We start from the raw sequence: 22,294 nt of genomic DNA, 5'->3' as shown, positions 1-22,294 counted from the left end.
CACACGTAAGGAGGAATAAGAAAGAAAAACAAGACACATCATATCACGCTCTCGCAGAATCACGATTATGGGAATGGCCGGCAACATAACCATAATTGAGATTCTACTACTAACATGTGCTCCATCAGTCATACCGAAATAACCTAGGCTCTGATACCAACTTTGTTACGACCCAATTTAGGACCATGACCGGTGCTATGGGGTAGGGTTCCCAAAGCAAGCCTTAACGGGAATTCTACAGAAAATCGGCTAGAGTTTCCCCTGTTTTTATGACTATCCCAAACTTTCCTGTCTCAAAATCAACAACAAAAATATCCAATCTCAACCAAACTAAATGCAATCATCCTCAATCAACCCGTTTTCAACGTAATAATACTAAAACATCTCTGAAATACGGGAAAAACGCCTAATACTAGTGACCAGTCTATAATGAATAAAGAATACTCATGGAATAAATCAAATGACTATGGAGAAACTCTAAGAATTCAAAAGAAAAGACCATCATAGATAATAGAATCTTGGCCCACGCGGACAAGTTGATGAGTCGTGAAATTACGTGATATTCGATGCTAATTTCTTAAGTTTTTGTGACTCTTTAAGCACTTTTGTTGTTACTTTTTATGTTTTTATGTTGTTTTGTAGGAAAAGATACCCGGAGAGCATAAAAGAGCAAAATGGATCAAAATGGACCAAAATGGAACAAAATAGAGCAAAACAAGCCAAGTAGCTGAAATGAGTGATCGGAAGAAACCAAGTGAAAAGAAAGTCAAAAAAGAGGCCAAACTGGACATTTTTGCAAAACTGTCAAAATTGGACAGTTTTGCAAAAACGGGACAGATTTGCAAAACTGTCAAAAGTGGACAGTTTTGCAAAAACGGGCAGAATTGCAAAAACAGAAATATGGGGGCAGATTTTGACATTCTTTTAAACTTGGAAGAATTAGAGGAGCTACAAAAGAGAGGCTTAGGGAAAAACATAGACATCTTTGGTCATTTTACAAGTTTTGGAGGCTAGGGTTTCACCTACACAATTGGAAGAGAAGATTGGAGCACTTTAATGAGATAATTCTTAAACCTTTCTTCAATTCCTTGTTTTGTATTGAATATTTGAGTGTGTAGTATTTCATTTCTAGACTTGAATCTCGTTTATGAAAGTATTCTTGATTAAAGTTTGGATTGAAACTCTTGTTTTGCTTATGTATTGAATGATTTTTATTGCTATTGAAGTGGGTCTTTGTTGATTTAATTAATCTCGTTCTTGAATGTTTCCAAAGGGATTAGCTAACCCTAGGACTCACCCATTTACTTAGATTGAGCTTGGAAGAGAAAATCTAGGTTGGGAAAGATTAATTAACAAGAATTTGGGTCATTAAACTCATCTAATAACTTGAGCTCGGAAGAGGATAGTTACTTGAGGTTAAATTGATTGTGCCTAATATCACACTCTAAGGCTTGGAAAAGCTTAGAGTGAAATTCATTGATTTGGTTGAAAGACTTCCAATGAGATTTTAGATATCATTATCTATGGACATAAACCCGCTCTTAGTTGTAAAATCGTGAAATACATTGGATCGTTACTTGAGTGTAATCTCCTATTATCCATGCTTGTGGCCATTGATCATTTTACTCGCTTTCTAGGTAATTTTACATTTCCGCATTAGACATAATTTTCTCAAAAACCCAAAATATCATCTATCGTTTGGCTTTAGCGTAGTTGGTGAAAGTTCCTTACTTTCTTAATCGCCTAGCACATTGTTCCCTGTGGGATCGACCACGACTCATAATTGGGTAAATATATTGCATACGACCGTGTACACTTTCTCTTTGAGGAGTGTATTTTGGACGTTATCACAAGTGCGGGGCTCACCAGTAACTTTCAACTCGTGCTCTCTAGTTACCGTAATCCTCACCAACGTCACCTGCGGTCTCTGAAAAAAAATAGCGAGGAGTGAGACGCTTGCTCAGTGAGTAATAACACTTAACCACAACCGTTTTTATTGGGGACAAGTCAGAAAACATGATTATATAATATTCATGAAATATCACGAAATAAATGCCCTTTTTGCAAAAACAATAGCAATAATCAATCTTGTCGGTTTTCATGTAAGCAAAAATCATTTAACAATTCAGTAATAAACTCTGTAAACAATGTCATATCAACTCTTATATCTGGGAGGTTTTCAAGAAAGGTTCATGTAATCTATATCATATGGACCCCTTCGTAAAAGAAGTCAAATATAACTGTAGGTCCCTACTCGAGGGAAAAACTGTGCATGTATGCTAGTTCTACCTTCCCACTAGCGAGGACTATAACTGTAATCTGTACATACAAGGTGCACCAGGTCTAACGAACCCGCCGTTAGCTACGGGATCCTTCAAAGTCTCCTCCCATTAATACTTTTCTTTGAAAAAAATAAATACTCATATGAAAGCATTTTCAAACAACACAGGGCATTTCAATTCTTATCAAATCATGTAATTTCATTTCAGAAACGGTAATCATATCTCAAGTAACGGTAAAACATATCTAGTAACGGTGAAAACAACTAGAATAACCGGTAACCATCTCAAGTAAATTGTTCGGTACTATATCAAGTAAAGGACTTGTCCCACATGCAATTTCAAAGCATCAGTAACACATTTTATTTTCAAAATCATGTATAAACTATGAAAGTTATGAAAATACAAATTGTGGTAAAATTACTACTCACAGTACTCATGTCGAAATACCAGACTCATCACCACGCAAATCCGTACCACTTCCTTCGATCAATCTATAATCACATCATATCAATCTCGTGTTAATTCCCTTATTTTGGCTAACTAGTAACTAAATTAGAATACCCCACCCTTAGGATTCCTGTTAAAATTTCAATCAATCTAATTATTTATATTTGCTCACGCTTTGAGTAATTCAATTAAGCCACGATCTACCAATTTTGGATTAACAACTAGAACAACCTTACTGTCCAACTTACTTTTCCTATGGTATATACTGAAATTCACTCAATTCTTGAAAATTAATAAATTTTTCTGTTTCTTCTACCTCTGTCTCTTCAACTCTCAATCCCACTTCTTAAAAAAAAATATGAATTAAATCTATAACTAAGGTGAGAAATTTACCTTTCTCTTCTCCTCCTATCCTTATCATTTATCTATGCTTGAATTCCTTTTGTGCTTCTTCACTTGAAAGTGGCTGAACTCACGTTTTTGTTTTGATTTTCTTTTCTTTCAAAGTGGCTGGCAGAACATATGTTCAGCCTTTGCCCTTATTGTTCACGTTATAATGGGCTGAGGCCCATTTTGTTTTTTGAGGGCTGCGGCCCACATGCCCTTTATTCCTTTTTTTTTTTTTTATAAGTTTAACTAACTAATTACCTACACTTAAATATGGGATATTATATTTACGCATAAAAGCTCCTGCATTATGCACTATGATTTCATACATGTTAATACGCAAAAATCTCGTGTTTTATATTAGTATCTTCTACGTTGTAATACGAAAATCTCTTACGTCGGCTATACAATTTCTTTTCTTGTTCCCTTTTTTTCCGTGGCTCCTTCACCTACCTTTCAATTATATCGACAAATCATAATACAAAACTTGAAAGAATGTACCATTAGGTATCCATAAATTTTAGAACTAAAACCATCAAAAATCTTTATGTATCTTCAAAGAATATTGTGGACTCAACGATACCTCATTTTGTTTTCGAGAACTGCACAGTAAGTTGAATTAAGATCATTCAATCGTTTTTAAGAGCTGTCATGGTGATGAAAATAGTTTGCATTGATGAAGCGAAGGTCAAGATGTTATTTTGCACGAGTAGTTTTTTTTTTCTAATATATATTTAATGAAATTATAGAATCACTACTAGGATATTCTCGATCTTGTGAAAAAACCCTAAAATCTTGTGAAAATTCTCGATCTTTCTGATACGGGATCGGAACCCCCCAAGAAATCAAATATTTTCTCACTTTCTGTATATTGACGGTTGTTAAGATTTCAATATTTTATCTTTTGTAACAACCAGTAATAAAATTTCAATATTTTATCTTTTGTGACAACCAGTAATAATTGTAAATAAAGACCCTTTGATTTTGCCAGATAGTCCTTATGTTTTTGGCCTTTTTTGCAAATTTAACAATGCAAAAGCTGAGTTGGCCAACCTTTTAATCTGTGGGTCCCACAAATGTAACAAACCCCATCTCTAAAGCGAAAAATAAGTGGTATATTTAGCATTTAGTAGACTCATTGATAACATACTAATTTTTATGTAAAAATAAGTATTTTGACTAAAGTACATTTAATTAAAATTTATATATTATTTACCTGACACATTGAGATTTGGTCACTTAACACTTAAGAAGAAAGAATTTTAAAAAATAAAATTAATTTATTTTTAATTATCTAAATAGACATTTATTTTGAATTAAAATAAAAAGTTAAGTGTAACACTTATTGCGAAGAGGACTACTCTTATTAAGGGTCAAATAACAGAATCTACATTGAATGCAAATCATTTTTTTTTATGTTTTATTATTTTTAAATAAAGAAATGCAAGCTTTCTTGGTCGTTGTACTTACCCGTATTTTTTTTAATTTTTTCAAAAGAGACGGAGTTAGAAGAAGTCAGCCGAACCTAAAGTACCAAATCTATTACGTCTCTTCAGACTGCTTTGATTGGTCATTAATCTTGTAACAGAAAAATATAATTGATGTATTAATTAACTTGAAATAAATCGATATACGCGGGAGAAACCATTTCCACTTATCCACGTGTCATGTTTAACATCCCCCACCTTTCACTCTCCCACACTCAACCGCCATGCATGACTTACAGCTCACACTTCATTTCAAATTCTACAAATTAACATTAACATAGGAAAAAATAAAACAAAACAAAACACGTTCCATTCCTTTTACACAATAAAATTTAAAAATTGCAAATTCCGCTACTCTTTTTCGACTTTTCCCAAACAACCCCAACTGAGAATAACAAATTCCCGCTACCACAAGGGTCGTTTGGTTAATCGAATATTTCATTATACAATAAATATTCATTTGAAATAAAATAAAATATACATTTATGTTTAAATTTAATAATACATATTTTACCTTATCCCATTAAATTTAGTTTTATTTTATTCTACTTTTCAATGGAATAATTAGCTCAAAAGTACAAAACTACTATTTTAGAATAATTTAATTCGCGAACCAAAATAAGAGGATTTACAAATCCTCTCTTTTCTTTCCTCTTCCCTGCCAGCGTTAAATAAAGTAATAATTTATCATGATATTCATATTAATTGATGTATATTTTTAATAAATTTAAAAAATAATTTGAAATGACTAATTAATATTTCGGTAAAATAAGAAAAAAGAAATTATTTTTTCTTGATATATCAAAATAATTAGTAAAAGTTTGCCGACAGAGTACTAATGATAGTTTTTGTTTATTTTAAAACAGTTATATATAAGGGTAAAAAAACAAAAACAAAACAAAAAAAATGAAGTTTTTTTTGTATGTATATGCATAGAGACTTTACATGTATGAAATATGAAAAATAGTACTAATATGATATGATCTATGCATCCATTTTGCTGTGTTAACAACAACAATCGCGAAGAATCCTCAGCGTTACCAATGCCTTCTCCCTCCCCAGAATTCACTAGATCGGCTTGCACTAATCACAATCATAATAATTGGATTAGTCCCACTAATCATAACCGTCATCGTAGTTTGACCGAGTCAACATCATCATCAACGCCGGCTAATTTCACTTCTTCACTATCACGTCCACCGTCGATGAGAGACTCGATTCAGTTAACCGGGACCGTTGATCTTCACTTGATCAACGATATAGTTGGGAATGGTATATCTGGAATCTTACATAAATGGGTTAATTATGGTAAAGGATGGAGACCTAGGTGGTTTGTGTTGCAAGATGGAGTATTATCTTATTATAAGATCCATGGACCTGATAAGATTGTATTGAATTATGAAACTGAGAAAGGATCTAAAGTTATTGGTGAAGAATCTATTAGGAGAATCTCGAGGAATAAGAGTAATAATGGTTGTACTTCTTCTCAGGCTCGACGCAAACCAGTTGGTGAAGTTCATCTCAAGGTTATTTTTTGACGTGTTGAGTTCTTCATTTTGGTGAATTGAATTTCGAAATGCTTATTATATTTGAAGTTAAAGTAGTTACTGTTTGCTGTCTGTTGTTCTTCGCTTATCGTACTGTGTTGTTGTAGTTACTGTTCCTTTTTCATGTTTTGACATGCTTTAACCTTAGCCGGGCCGAGCAGTGGCGGACCTACGATTTAAGAGTCGTGGGTGCCTCATTAAATTTAATAAAATAAAATCCTGAGCAGAGATTCGAACCCAAGTTCCCTGGTCACCCAAATCTTTAAAGTTCCACCTGGAAAGCAAAGCACCCAGCTGTATTTTTTATTTCTAGGGTGCTTCTCGAGTTTTTCTACCCAATTTTCATATATTTTTTATATAACTATATCTAGACTGCGTCGAGTTTAACGGGTGCTGGAGCACCATTACATTGGGCATAGGTCCGCTCCTGGAGCCGAGGTAAGGTCTGCGTACACTCTGACTTCCTACACCCCACTTGTGGGATTACACTGGGTATGTTGTTGTTGTTGTTTGTTTGTTTGCCGTGTTGAATTGTTCATTTGGCGAAGTTCATCTCAAAGTTATTCTTTTCTACTTATGTACTCTTTTTATGTGATACTTTTCGGTGATTCAAACTGCGTGAACTTTGATCAATTTTTTAGGATGTACTATTTTTTTTATCAAATTTATATGAGAAAACTTGCAACTTATATTACTTTTCATGTGGTTTTCAAGTACATAAATTACAACAAAAACAACAATATATCCAGTATAGTGGGGTTTGGGGAGGGTTGAGTTGAGTGTACGCAGACCTTACCCCTACCCTACCTTAGGAGGTAGAGAGATTGTTTCCGATAGACCCTCGGCTCGAAGAAAAGCAAATCACAGCAGCCGGGAAAAAAAAATAGAAGCAGGGAAGCTATTTCAGGTATATAAATTTTAATCTTAAAATATTGAGTTAAATCTAATCCAATTTAGCTTCAAATTTATTCTGGAAAAGCGAAAGTGTCACATAAATTGGGTCGGATAGAGTAGTTATTGTTTGATGTGTTTGGGTTGTGTAATATCTTGTTTCGACTTTGCTTATATGCTTTTTTTCAAGTGCAGATTTTTGCTCCTATTTATTTATGTTATTGAGGCATTTTCCCAATAAGAAGGAAAAAGACTATGTTTTACGTTGCAAGCTAATAAGTCTTTTGCTCGCTACATTTGTAAAATCAGTGGTGATATTGGATTTTGGAGTTAGGAGACTCATGTTTTTTTCTTATGTTTTAGTTTAAGAAATAGGAGATTTAGTAGTCTTACTAATATTAGGCGTGGACTCAGAATTTGCTCGGAGGGGGAGGAGTAGGCAAGACTACTCCTTTGGAGGTTTTTAAATTTTCCAACACTTAAGGGTAAAAATCTAGATTGTTAAAAATAACATCTCTTATCAAAAACAAAAAAAGAGAAGAAGAAAAACAAACAACACTTCCCTAAATCTGCCCCTTATACACCTGTATGCAGGGCGTACCCAGAGGGGTGAAAGGGGGGGGGGGGTCAATTGAACCCCCTTCGTTGAAAAATAATTTTATGTAGATATGGCAATTTAAAAAAAAAATTATTTTTGCATAAATAAAAGTTGTTGAATCCCCTTGGCATAAGAACTCTTTTTTGAATCCCCTTACTTACATTCCTAGCTCCTTCACTGCCTGTATGTGCTGTTCATTTTTCTTAAGTCTTGTGGTGGTATTTTCTTTTGTTTGGTCCATTGGTTCTTTGCTGAATTGTTCTGGATGTGCTGATTTCTCTGGTCTGCTTACTTTAGTGTTGTTACAACATAGCTTTTTAACAATTGAGTAGTCTTTGCTAGGTCTCATCCATCCGTGGGAGTAGATCAGATGACAGGAGGTTTTCGATTTTCACTGGAACAAAGAGGCTGCACCTGAGGGCTGAGACGAGAGAGGACAGAATAGCATGGATGGAAGCATTGCAGGCTGTGAAGGATTTGTTTCCCAGAATGTCCAACAGTGAGTTAATGGCTCCCGTGGATGATGTAGCTGTCTCAACAGATAAGTTGAGGCAACAGTTGTTGAAGGAGGGCGTGAGTGAGGCTGCTATTCAGGACAGCGAGCAGATAATGAGGAATGAGTTTGCGTCTTTGCAGAATCAACTGATGCTACTCAAGCAGAAGCATCAGATGCTCATGGACACCTTGAGACAGTTAGAGGTACCTAATATGATTTGTAGAAAGAATCAGTATTCTTCTTCAGTATGTGAAACCGCTTTGGAATATTCTCAATTGATTGCTCTTTAGGTTGGGAGCTAGTGTCTAGCTGCCTGTTATTCGTGAGATCTTTTAGGAGGCCATACTTATTTTGTTCATTATGTTTTGAGTCTTGGATAGTTGGATGCCTCAATCTTGATTTTTCGATTGATCAATGATAAAGTGGCACATATGTTGCTCACTTGCAATTAGTGGGGACTTTTAAAAACCAAGGATTTGAGAGAGAAAACTGGTCTATATACTCTTTATGTCACCAACTGAATAAGATTGTCATACTTGTGATGAAGTGAGTTCTTTGTGGTTATGCTGCCGCCTTTATTTTTCATGGTAGGGTGTATGATTTGTTGCCTAAAGGTATGAAGATACCACGTCTTTGTTTTTTATTTATACCTTTCTCGGCCTTTTGGCTGAGATCAAGTGTCTTTGTTTTTTATTGTTTCCTTCATCTGGAAAGGCCTATTTTAAAGAGTTTTCAAGGGCGTTTAAGCTTATTACACGTCTTATGTCTTAATTGTTTTTGAGTAGAGACACCAAAAGAGCGGTCGGTGCAGTAAGCTTTCGCGATGCGCGGGGTCCAAGGAAGGATCGGACCACATTGGACTTTTACTGTACACACCCTTACCTTGCATTTCTGCTGGAAGCTGCTTTCACGACTTCTCTTATGTTGCGCCAAGGCTTCCCCGATGAAGGCACCAACAGCAACTACTCTACCTCAATCGCAAGCAAGTTGTGCACGACTTTCTACTTTTCATTGTCTATGTCGCTCCATTTGAGCCCATATGAGAACAAAATCATTAAAAAAGAAAATTATCTAACACGAGAAGTTCTATAAAAACTAAAAGATTCCTAATGAACATTGGACTGGAGTAGAAACACCGTGAAATAAAAAAGAAGTTTATCAACAATAACCCAGTGTAATCCCACAAGTGGCATTAACCAAAAAAGAAAAAACGAAAAACCAATTGGATCTGACTTTAAGAGGTATTAGCTAGCCATGGAACGGCTGTGTATAGCAGGGGAATGTATAGTAATATGCTCTATAGATGCAATGGACAATGATATGTATGGATGTTTCATTAGATGCCAAGCCATTCTGCTGGGAGCGTTACGTGAATGTACAATTTGGCCTGACCTAGTGTCTTTGACTGGAAATTCTTCTCAATCAGTATTGAAATTGATAGATTTTTCTGGAAAAAAGTTGGAAACGAAAGGAAAAAATACTGATTTATTTACACTGAAACACTGAAATTACATCAACAAGTCTGAGAACAGCCACTCCAACATTGATAAGTCAGTAACCACTTCACAACAACAACATACCCAGTGTAATCCCACAACTGGGTCTGGGGAGGGTAGGATGTGCCCCGTGTAATCCCACAAGTGGGGTTTGGGGAGGGTAGGATGTACGTAGACCTTACCCTTACATTTGTGGGATAGAGAGGTTGTTTCCGGTAGAACTCGGCTCAGAAGAAATGTAATCAACACAGGATTGAAAGGAAAATAACGACAACAAAATAGCAAGATGAACAAAGCAAATGAAGCAGCAGTTAGTAGTAAAAAGTGAGGAATAAGATACTACGCGCATACTAACTAATACTACTAAATAAGGAGAAGATGAGAAGAGGAGACTAGACCCCTGCCTCTCCCACATAAAATTATTACAAGACTCGGCTATCTACTTCCCTTCTACCCTAATCCTCGATCTCCATACCTTCCTATCTATGGTCATGTCCTCAGTAAGCTGGAGATGTGCCATGTCCTGTCCTTAGTAACCACTTTACTTGATCAAAAAAAGGGGAAAGGAAGGTAGAAGACAATTATACTATTGGCCAACCAGAAAGACTGCATCCTTTTGAATTGTGCGACCAGATCTAATTTGAAAATCTCCTTCTCTTTGCCTTTCGTGATGTAGTACTGGATCTTTGTTTTGCAGACAGAAAAGGTCGATTTAGAGAATACTGTGGTTGATGAGACTCAAAGGCAGTGTAACGAGGTCGGGCCATCTGCTGGATTAAGGCAGGATAAATACAGTGGTATGGCTCCAATTGTTGTCTTTGTTTTACTTTGTTACACAGCGTTCAAAATTATTTTCATTGGTATAACTAACTCAAGATTTTCATATATTTGTTGTCTTAAGACTTCTTATTTTTCAATATTCTGTAAGTGCTACTCCATCTTTTCCATGACACACTCTCCGTTTTAGTCTGTTTCAAAAGGCGTCAACTTTCTATATTTGGAAGTCTTTAATTTTAACTTTCCATTTTACGCTTAATCGCATGATCTTATTCCTATAGAAATGGCTTGACATGTTTAAGAGCACAAGTTTTAAGGGTACTTCGGGTATGTCTCAGAAGTCTTTTCTTTCTTAAACTCAGTGCCTAGTCAAACACGATATAAAATAAAATGGAGGGAATATTTAACTACTTTGAAGGGTTTCACATCCGATGTGATTTGTTCTTGTTTCTTTGATCTGTTAGAATGGAATTTTGCAGCTCAAAGAGGATTATTGTGGTGTATTCAGCATGAATGCATTTTGTGTTCACCATTTTTATCCTAGCCATTAAATCCTCTTGGATGTTTGTTCCAGAAGCAAGTGCAAGTGAATCGGAGGATGACAATGAAAGAGTTGATGCTGCTGAGGAAGATACTGATGATGAAGAGAATGCTTTCTTTGACACTAGGGATTTTCTTTCATCAAGTTCTTTTAAAAGCAGTGGTTCTGATTTTCGATTATCATCTTTCTCGGATGATGATGATGATTTGTATGCATATGCATCTGATGAAAGTGTTGACCCTATTATTAGATCTGCTGGAACCAAGTTTCCTTATGTCAAGCGTCGTAAGAAATTGCCTAATCCCATTGAAAAAGAGAAAGGAGTCAGTTTGTGGTCGATGATTAAAGATAATATTGGGAAGGATCTAACCAAAGTCTGCCTCCCTGTCTACTTCAATGAACCCCTTTCTTCATTGCAAAAATCGTTTGAAGACTTGGAGTACTCATACCTTCTTGATCGGGCTTCTGAATGGGGAAGAAGGGTAAGCAGACAAGTTCCTTTCACCTTTTAGATAGATTTGTTAGATTATTCACAGTAATTTGCCCAATATTAGTAATGGTAGTGCATCTTCATCATGTCAAAATTAGTTGGGGCATTTTGCTGATTCACAGGATAATCAATATTCGGTTCCTTCATCACCTTTTACCTTCCAGCATAAATTGACTGAACTAAATCAAAAGAAGGATAATAGCATAGATATCATATATTTTATCTATTCTAGTCTGCTAAATGCTTGAAATTATTTAAGTTTTGGCCATGATCTCCTCTGCTAATAGTACAATATTGCGTGCAAATTTTTCTGCTGTCTTTACTGGGTTCTATGGCATTGGTATTGCTTTAAAGTTTGAATACACACAAAAATAATTTTTCACACCCTGCAACGAAAATAGGAGGAAATGATCATGTTTGGGGTGGGGGGCGGGGGTGGGGGTGGGGGTGGTTCCCTTGGCTCTTGGCATTCCTGGTGCTACACTGTATTTGAATCCATGCCACTTTGTGAAGCTTTATATGTTCTTGTTTCCACATTATTTTGGTATTATTATGTGGACTACGCTCTGCAATTACAGTGCAATGGCAGAACTCCTATAGTTCAAGCCTAGGATAACCACTGGGTACCTACCTATCTAATTTATAGTCTGTTTGATGTTTGTCATCTGTTTTGATTTTTCTATTCAAAGTGATTGATAGTAAATACTTTTCTCTCCCGCAAATCGCTGAAGCTTCTCTTTCACAATCTGTCTGAATATATTGGCCCTTTTCCTTCTCCAAGTATTTCAAAAAATATATTATATCGTAGCAATTTGCTTCTTTTAATAGACAGAAAGGTATTGATGATTCGTGTTAACCGATTCAGCTTTGTTTGGATTGAGGTGTAGTTGATTGATTGATATATATTTTTGCTGCTAAGGCCCTGTTTGTTCATGCAGTTGAAAGTTGAAACAATTAATAAATGTAGCTCTCTAAGCTTATGAATAATCTATTTGAACTTTCATCTCTCATTGTCCATAGAGTTTGTTGATGATGCATTTATCTGAAATGAGTACAAGGATGAAAATCAATTAAAAAAAAAAGAGTATGGGGATGACCGCAATAATTATTCTTTGAAAGTCCAATGGTGATTTGTCACTCTTTACGCATGGATCTTCATGATATGCCATCTCCTTCCTTTCTTTTACTGGGTTGCTTTTTGTCCCCATGGATGAACTAAATGACCTTTCCGTTTCTGCAAAATGCTAGCATGATCATTATGTGGTCACCGGCATGACGAATTGGTTTCTTCTTGAACTCTCTTCACTCATAAGTGAGCTTACAGATTTGTGCCTTCTTTCCTGGTCTATTGGAATAGGTCTTTGCAGCAATTGCAGTTCATGTTTTTGGTTGGCGTGTTCACACAGCTGTCTTGCTATCTGATCCAAAATTGATGCTTATTACTGAATCACTCAGTTTTGGTTGTCTTTTTCCTGCAAGACTATTAGTCATCACTTTTTATTATCTTTCTACTAGTACAGTCAAATCTCTCTATAATTGTCATTCATTATAACAACATTTCACTATAACGGCCTGATTTTCTCCGGACCGATTTTTCATGTTATATTTTACTTCTCTGTAACAACATTCTACCTATAACAGCAATGACATTCATTATAGCGGTACACTCTTTGTAAAATTACCTCTCTATAACAATCATACTCAAATATTATGTAATAATATTCTGGAAAAATACATTATGTGTAAAAATAAAATTTTAAAATATTTATGATAATCATCAAAACTATTGAATTCCTTTTTGAAAGTTTGGCAAAAATCTCCATCAATTCAAGCATTATATTGTCACTGAGACTGGAATTTACGAGACAACCGACTATAATTGTAGAATTCTTAAGTCAAACTTGAAATATTTTAATTTTCAAGTAATTTTAAATGCATATATTGCATAGATTTTAATTCCTTATTGGTACGGTACAACTAGTTATAAATTTATTAGTCACTTCAGTTTTTAATTAATGAAATATGAAAATTAATTGAGATTTTAAATTTAACAAGTATTTATTTTCGTTATAACATAAAAAGTACGGGAAAATAAAACAAATTTTTGCGTACTTTTGTTTATAACAGCTAAATGGGATCCAAACATCACATGCCAGTATACATGCATAACAACACCTCATTATAGCTGCCATGAAATTTTCAGACGAACGCTGCCATTATAGAGAGGTGTGACTGTAACTGCAATTTGAGCTTGTGCTGCCTACATTTATCGTACTTGGTAGTTGTCAAAAATAAAGGAGAACACACTTCATCATTGAATTCTTTTTTAAATCAAAAAGTTTAAATGCTTTTCCGTCTTGGTTGCCATTTGTTCGCATTAGTATTTTATGTTAGCCATTTTGCACTATCCAGAAAGTTCTGATTTCAATTTTATCTTACTGATAGGGTGACAGCCTTATGAGGATTCTCAACGTAGCAGCATTTGCCGTATCTGCATATGCTTCTACTGAAGGAAGGATTTGCAAACCATTCAATCCGTTATTAGGGGAGACTTATGAGGCTGAGTATCCAGATAAAGGCCTCAGGTTTTTCTCAGAAAAGGTATCATTATTTTTTCACTCTGTGGAGTACTCTTATGTAGTTTCTGATGGTTATGGCGGGGATATACAGACAAATAACCCTGTCATTTTATTGGTGTTCTATGGAATCACTGTGCCACTATTTAGGCCTTTTCTTTTTCCTGTGTTCTCATACTTATATTTCTTGATGCAACTGTGTACTGAAACCGTTGTGGTAACTAAGAAGTAACTTTTGTCAGTCTTGAGTTAAGAGGTCACGGGGAGAAAGTTTGGGAGAATGGAGGAGTTAATTGGGGGTTACTTTCCCGGTTGCTCCTTTTTGGGGTGGCAGTCAATCTCAAGCAAGAGTCAGACTTGAAAAGCTTTCAAGGCTGCTTGCAAGGATGTCACTGATGTCTCATGTTTCTCTCTCCTCTTTTAGGTAAGTCATCATCCCATGATAATTGCATGCCATTGTGAGGGTACAGGATGGAAATTCTGGGGAGATAGTAATTTGAAAAGCAAATTTTGGGGTCGCTCAATCCAGCTGGATCCTGTGGGTATATTGACTCTTGAATTTGATGACGGAGAAATCTTTCAATGGAGCAAGGTATTTGTGTATGGACATTTGATTATTTATTCTTCATTTAATCATTTCATTTGAGTAAATATTTTCTTCATCATGTGAATTATCTTGTAAAAGGTAACGACATCGATATACAATCTGATTTTGGGAAAACTGTACTGCGATCACTATGGTACAATGCGCATACAAGGAAATCGTAATTACTCTTGCAAGCTGAAATTCAAGGAGCAATCAATAATAGACCGGAATCCACATCAGGTTCTCTCTCTATTCTCAACATCCTGCATGAAAATGCAAGAAACCCTCAACTTTGAATGCTTCCACTCTCTGAAGTTCTGCATTAGACTAATATGAGAACGGAATGGTAATAGCAGAATACATGCCGTGCGTATATAATGTAAACAATTCTATTAGCTTGAGGTTATTGTGACCTGGGGTATGCCATAAGAAAGATTAGATGAAAAGCAAAATTTCTCTAGGTGCAATTCATGTTTGCTCAGAGAGTTAAATCTGATAAAAAGGTGGTTTCATTCAGATTTCATGCTTTGTTTTGGTGCAAAATATTCCTTGTTAAATTCCCTTAGGTTACTAAACCCCATGCTTGTTGAATTGTTAGCATTTTGTCCAAGAAAGTGAGTGCTAGCACAAAGATGCTATGATGTACTGATCTAGTAAATTAAGCCTGTAGGGGAAAACTGAAACTATTTCACGTTTAAAATGCATAAATTGTTTCTTCAAAGCTAACGCTGGAAATAACCAATATGCTGTTAACCAACAGGAGAGAAGAGAAAAAGGAAATAACCAATAGGCTGTTAACCAACAGGAGAGGAGAAAAAAGAAACCCTATGCGAGATGACTTTTCTGTTGGCTGCATCTTACTTAACACAAAGTACTTGGATCCCAGTTGCATCTCACCATATATTTGATGTCTTGGTAGTTTCGTGATAGTGCAACTTTTATGTTAACTGGAATTCCGGATGTTTTCCTCGTTTTCTAGGAGAAATCATTTATTGTACAAGTCTGGGTGATTTAGTATTTCTTCAGACTCAGCATGTTGCTTCTTAAATTTCCTTTTTGCAGGTACAGGGAATAGTACAAGACAGGAGTGGGAAGACAGTAGCTACATTATTTGGGAAGTGGGATGAGAGTATGCATTATGTGAACGGAGATTTCTCCATAGGAAAAGGCTTTGATTCTCTCTCTGAGGCTCATTTGCTATGGAAGCGGAGCAAACCTCCCAAAGATCCTACTAGATATAATCTGACACGCTTTGCAATTACAATGAATGAGCTCATCCCTGGACTGAAGGTATGTGGGTCGGTTTGTTATCTTCGAATAACCACGTTCCTATGGTGCTAATTTGTTGTATATTTGTGCTGTTAGATTTGTGGTCATAGAATAGTAAAGCAGTAGTGATATAAAGTATCTGTAATTATCTGCAAACATCATCTGCTCTTACCCTTTGTAGAAAAATTATATTGATTATTCACACTCGTTCTATTCCTGGATGACCTTGGTTTTAATATCACTTCATTTATAGGACAAGCTGCCACCAACAGATTCTAGACTTAGACCTGATCAAAGGTGCTTGGAGAACGGCCAGTATGACAGGGCCAATTCAGAAAAGCTGCGTCTTGAGGAACGGCAGCGACAGGTAATTTTATCAGCCAACTTTTTTTGGTTAAAAGGTGAGGTCATGAGCCGACTAGGAAATGAGAGTATTTCTTCTGTCCTTGTTTGTTCATTTACTTTTGAGAAGAGAACCATATTGCAGTTTGTTTCCTGCCCTGGAGCCATTGTTGCCTCAGATTTTCACCCACTAAATTTTGTACCTAATGTTCTTAGAACTCCGAACAAACTCGGGGACTTCTAAATGAAGTAGACGTTAAAGGAGATGATTTGCATTCTTTAAGCTTAAACTTCCTCTTCACTCGTGAGAACGGTTGGTACATATCCTAGGTGTTGGTTCTAAAAATGCATTAGCATGCCTAAACTAGCATCATTTGTTATGAGGCAAGTTGAGTAGAGGTGGAACAATACTGTTACTTGTTTGCATGCAGGCTCGGAAAATGCAAGAAAGGGGTTGGAAGCCACAGTGGTTTGCAAAAGACAAAGGAAGTGATAGTTACCGCTACATTGGTGGTTATTGGGAAGCAAGGGAAAAGGACAAGTGGGAGGCATGTCCTGATATTTTTGGTCATTTCCCTTCTGATCAGATGTAAAGACTCAGTGAGCTCCAGCCATTTCCGGCTTATTATTTCATTTCTTCCAAATATTTTACATCTCATTATACAGCAGTGAGAGGTTTATTGGTGCTGCAAATTGTCCATGACATACATACATGTAAAGTACTTTGAATGCATTCGCGTAATAAAGGTTTCATTCTTTTTCATTTTGGCTCTTCCAGTCGATTGTGCAATCTGCGTACATGTAAAAGTATGGGTTGCAGCCACTCTTGTACTAATGGCACATCACGCCGATCGTCCATGTCCTACTTTGGTTTAAATTAAAACTCCATAAGCACAATCTTTCAGACCAAAAAATTAAGTATGGGTTGCAATATGAAGGTAGAGAAACTGACGGAGGATTCGAAGCTATGTATACTCCTCATTGCTTTTAGTACAGACTTGGACACGGTTTAGAGTATGTGGGTGCCTTCCGTCTGTTTGGACAGTTTTGGACTAATACAGTATTAGATTGTTCAGGTTTAAATGAACAAACTGATCTCCGAACTTGAGTGAATTAGGTTTAGTTTTTTTTAAAAAAAATCTCAACGTGTTTAACTACTCGTTTATAGTGAGATTGGATCAACCTACATCTAGTTATGTCATAAATTAATTAATTCCCGATCAAATGTCAATATTACAACTTACAAGTAATAACATTAGCTAGCCTATCATCCTAATTTGAGTCCCAAGTGTCCAACTGCTGAAGATACAAGGAAAACTCAACAATCTGCACACCACAATCACCCCACCTCCAAGCAATACATAAATAAGCCCCATCACTGTGTTACATTATTTCTTATGTCAGTCCATGATATTCATTTTACTTAAAGCGTATGAAACCTAGATGGGAGTTGTGGGATAAGGAACTTATATCAAATGCATGAAGGCCACAAAATGACATCTATGAAGGAGTTGTTACAAATGGGAGAATAGTTAAGGAGATCAAGAGTTTCTTATAACCATGGGTTTTAAACTAATGATTTAGCTTGAGCTCGTACTTGAATACCTTCGTTATGTTTCACATAAGTAATGTAGTACACAAGATAGGGTTCACTAATATATGCCCTAGTTTTGACGTTAAGGTTAGACTAAAATGATTTGCGGTGCTAGTCACAAACAATTAAGATATCGATGCGTAGCTATTTCAAAAGGTGAAAATATGATCTCTTGCCTTCTTACAATTTGAATAGAAAAAAATAGTCTTTTCAAATTTCTTATGTATTTTTTCCAGATCTCTTGTAAAAAGGTTATGAAACTAAAAAAGGTCATAAAACTAAATAAAGTTTGTAAATGACCAAAAATCCAACTCTCCCTTTCAAAAGAGTGAAATGACAGATGAAAATATGATGCATAAAATTAAACTAGGATTGCATGCTAAAATGGAGTGCTATATAAGTAGGAGAATACATGTCAAAGTGGAAGACAAGTTACATAAGATCAACTATGCAAAATAATAACGTTATATATGAGTGAATATTGGATCAGTAATAATTTAAAAAGATAAACAATGACTCCTAAAAGCATCAACAGGATAAAAGACCCAGCTTGAAGCACAAATAGTCGATATGCTCCATCAAATTTTAAAATTGTCCATAAAATACTACCTCAAAACCAGGAAAAGCAGCTCGGTAAGTATGGCCTTGTGACTTGTGAAGAAGATTAAAATATTTCAACGACATCTGACAAGTAGTCAGCAAACACATTACAATCGATCATTTAATGTAACAAAACGGGAAAAGATTATTTATGGCAGCCATATTAAACATTACTCTTTAAATCAGGATCACGAATGCATAACCAAAATTTTCAAAAGAAAAACAAATATATAACTAGTTATAAACGTGTATAATTAAAATAAATTCATGAATATATTTATGAGTTTAATTTGAGTTTTTTTTTAATCAATATCAAACCAAATACATGTAATCTCCTTGAATTAATTTAGTTCAATTTTTCAGTTGGGTCTGACTTCTAATTTTATATTGAATGCCAACCTAAAATAGGAAAATAAAATACTTTCTCCGTTTCAAAATAATTGATATTTTTAGCGTCTAAAAATTGGTCTAAAATAATTGATATTTTATAAAATTTAAAAAGTCTTTAATTTATTTTTTCATATTCGCTCTTGGTGTATTTCAAAAACAATAAATAATTTGAGATAATTATTTATAATTATCACCACAAATAATTAGAGATGGAGGGAGTAATTTCTTAATCCATGTGACAAGGCTAAACATCAATTATTTTAAACTTAATAGTGGACATGGTTTTAAGGTTCCTACGTCTTTTCTTACGTCATCATGAAACCAATGGTACCCCACAGTTCACCTTATTCTCCGTAATGTGCGCGTGGAATGACACGCCCCCTACCGCCGCGTGATGTTCGGCAGGATATATTATACGTATACAACAATAAAATATACAGTGTATCTCACAAAGTGAAATTTGGAAAGGAAAGGGTGTACGCAGAATTTACCTTTATTATAAAGGTAAAGAAGCTATTTCTAAAAGATTCTTGGCTAAAAAAAAAAAAAAAAAGCAACTACATCAATCCGGTAAAGAAAATATCAGCAGTAACAAAGCCGCGGGAAATAAAATTATGATAAAACAGCCTGGAAAGGGTCAAAAGACATGACTAGCACAAAATTAAATGCATGTAGAAACAAAAGAAAAATGACTTGTTGACATGCCACGTGGAGAAAGGTGCTTGTCAATCTCTTTGGATGGCCGAAGGGGAAAGGTGGCACTGAGAGATTGATTGAGACAGTTTAGTGGGTCTTATGTAAACAGCTAAAACCACGGTATTTTAAACTTAAATTGGATCCCACACCCCTTTAGAGGCGCCAGCTCAGCAGTTGCTTCATCACAATAAAATTCGTTTGGCCGCAAACTATTATTTTAATTTAACTATTAGGTTTATTTTAGTTGAGTTTAGCACCACTAAGATTCAAGAGCATTACATTTAATTAACTATACATTATTGGTTGAACTACTACTACAACAACAATATATATTCCACAAATAGGGTTTGGAAAGAGTAAAACAGTACAGTTAGTTAACTATACATTGTTTATTGAACTACCAAACATTTTCAATTTAATTTCAAGTATCCTCTTTCTTACCAATTTATGTGGAAGGAGTTCGTGCATGAAAGTTAAATTGCCTAACTTTTTGTGTGAATTTGAATATGTATTCTATATGTTCTTAAAAAATAATGTTTTATATTTCAAAACTATATGAGAAATGTTATATATAATTCCTAAATAATAATACATTCATATAAAATGGATATTGAAGACTCAGATCGAAGAGAATAAATAACTCTTATTCTTTGACTTAAATAAAATGATCATATTACTGGAATGTTATTGGAAGAAATTTTACTAATGCATAATTGCCTTTTATCTAGTATTAGTTTAGCTTGGGTTGTGTATGGAGGAAGATATATATATATATATATATATATATATATGCGGTATTTCAATAAGTAAGGAATGACATTTGATGACCCTGATTTTTATTTTAAAGACGTTCGAGGTAGGGGAAGGAAATTTGCTAAGAGAAGGCAAGGCATACGATCGGTATCGAAAAGAAATTACGAGTAACGAGTTAATGACGATTTAATATATATATATATATATATATATATATATATATATTTTCAATTTTCTCATGTTCGGTTGGTCAAAAAATTTGAAAATTATTTTCTCTAGAAAAATAAATTTCTTAAAAATGAGGAAATTAAAATGACTCCCTAGTGAAGGTGCAAGTTCCACAAGTGACATTCCACATTGGTTGTGACCTACCTACCCCTTTAACACGCCTCATCTTCACCCCTACCCGACTACCCCCGTAGCCCCCATCCACACCACCACACCCAGTGGCGGAGCCAGGATTTTCATCAAGGGGGTTCAAAAATTCTAAAAGGTAAATACACGAAGAAATCAGGGGGTTCAACATCTACTATATATACATAACAAAATAATTTTAACTTTGAAAATACACTGTAATTTTTCGCCGAGGGTGAACCCCCTGGAGCCAATGTGGCTCCGCCACTGACCACACCCTCTAGCTACCCTCACTCACACCTCATATAGTCTATGTCTAGATTATATACAAATATTTTTGTGATAATATTCTTTACTTACGTGCTGAAAATAATTAAGTAAGAAACCCACAAAAATATTTTTCAAAGAGAAATTTTTCATGGAAACATTTTCCTTCATCCGGACACACCCTTGGTGTATGGATTATGGTTTGACAGAACTGGATTAGTTGACTCTGCGCCATATATATAAAATCTCTTTTACTTTTGCTTTGACTTTCAAAAAACATTTGCTATTACATATATATAGAAATTGATTAATTGAAGCATTGAAAAATTCTAGACATTGAATCCCTTATCCCCATGCTTTTTTTCACTTTTGCGTCTCATAATTCGAGCCATGCATGCATCATAAAGGAAACTCAAGAATAATCAAACGATCTGGATTTTTTTTATAGTATATGTTAAGGTCAATAATTGTACCTAATTGACCATTTCATGTGTTAGTGTTTATTTTTCTTTAGACAATGAATTTAAATTCTTTTTTTGGTTAAAGAATTTAAATTCATTATAAACCCAGATGTGCTAAGCACGTAGTAATTAATCAAGAAATTGAGGTTAATATATATAATGTAAATAGGTTAGTTAGATCTTTAATATATTAATTTGGTCAAAGGAGACAATTATGTAAGCTGATATTTTTTGAACAATTATACATGTAGTTGGTTGGTCATATATTTTGTTACCAAGAGGTGGCTACTAGTACTTTTAAATAATTTTCTTTAGATTCTGCATGCGGTACAACTTAAAAAATAAAAATAGAAGAACGAACTGGATGTAAAATATATTAACTAGAAAATCATGAGGAGACAAATTAATCATAGTACACTGTGACCCAGAAATTTAGTGACACGATATGATTTTTTATTTTTATTTTTTATGTGAGAAGCTTAAATATGATTATGACATTTTAATCAAGATTTAGATATAATTCTTAGTTGTTATTACTGATATAATTCAGAAATTGAGAATATAGTCTTACATACTCCCTTTCTGTTGAATAGTATTGATTTTATGTTAAAATATTAATTATGAAATTTGAATCAAATCAAGAGTTATAAGATCGTAACTCAACTTAATCGGAAAAAGAATAAAAACTTATGGAAAGAAATTTGGGGTTTGTATCCTTATTCTTTTGGTACAATAGAAAAAGCAGGTTTCCGATCTTTCAAAAATATGGAGTTTTTTTTTTCGCAGACTTAAGCGGCATTGCTTTTGAAAGATTGGGATTTTTATCCTTATATGAAAGTGAAAAAGGGAGTTTTTACTTGCACATTCAAAAATAGCATTAATACTAGTATACATTAGGGGCGGTGCCAGAGTACAAAAAACGGGTTTGGTAAAATTCCTTAAATTTTGGTTCAATTCTAAATTTATT

General features: G+C 34.7%; 1 protein-coding gene across 3 annotated transcripts; it reads left to right on the top strand.

The window, feature by feature from the left end:
- The first annotated feature begins 5,516 nt into the window (after window positions 1–5,516).
- Window positions 5,517–16,975, top strand: LOC132627043 (oxysterol-binding protein-related protein 1C-like). Of its 3 annotated transcripts, none has more exons than XM_060342102.1 (10): window positions 5,517–6,129; window positions 7,982–8,338; window positions 10,329–10,428; window positions 10,986–11,431; window positions 13,885–14,040; window positions 14,440–14,607; window positions 14,701–14,841; window positions 15,664–15,891; window positions 16,124–16,237; window positions 16,644–16,975. In XM_060342102.1, the coding sequence occupies exons 1-10, from the start codon at window positions 5,590–5,592 to the stop codon at window positions 16,803–16,805; spliced, it is 2,412 nt and encodes an 803-aa protein (XP_060198085.1). In that variant the 5' UTR covers window positions 5,517–5,589; the 3' UTR covers window positions 16,806–16,975. The 3 variants fall into 3 exon arrangements, with proteins under 3 accessions (XP_060198085.1, XP_060198084.1, XP_060198087.1); XM_060342101.1 differs by having other exon boundaries at window positions 10,983–11,431; XM_060342104.1 differs by having other exon boundaries at window positions 5,990–6,129; window positions 7,972–8,338; window positions 10,983–11,431.
- Window positions 16,976–22,294: the final 5,319 nt, after the last annotated feature.

This window comes from Lycium barbarum, chromosome 2, assembly GCF_019175385.1.
Source record: "Lycium barbarum isolate Lr01 chromosome 2, ASM1917538v2, whole genome shotgun sequence".
Lineage (NCBI taxonomy): Eukaryota > Viridiplantae > Streptophyta > Magnoliopsida > Solanales > Solanaceae > Lycium > Lycium barbarum.
The sequence above is the reverse complement of the archived record's forward strand: the minus strand, read 5'-3'. Positions and strand labels throughout refer to the sequence as shown.

What these genes read in the sequence shown, in the direction of transcription:
- LOC132627043 (XM_060342101.1), top strand. Translation starts at nt 5,590, where the DNA reads ATGCATCCATTTTGCTGTGTTAACAACAACAATCGCGAAGAATCCTCA. An exon ending in TCAGGTTTTTCTCAGAAAAG is followed by an intron (nt 14,041 to 14,439) that starts GTATCATTATTT and finishes CTCCTCTTTTAG; the next exon opens with GTAAGTCATCATCCCATGAT. An exon ending in AAATCTTTCAATGGAGCAAG is followed by an intron (nt 14,608 to 14,700) that starts GTATTTGTGTAT and finishes ATCTTGTAAAAG; the next exon opens with GTAACGACATCGATATACAA.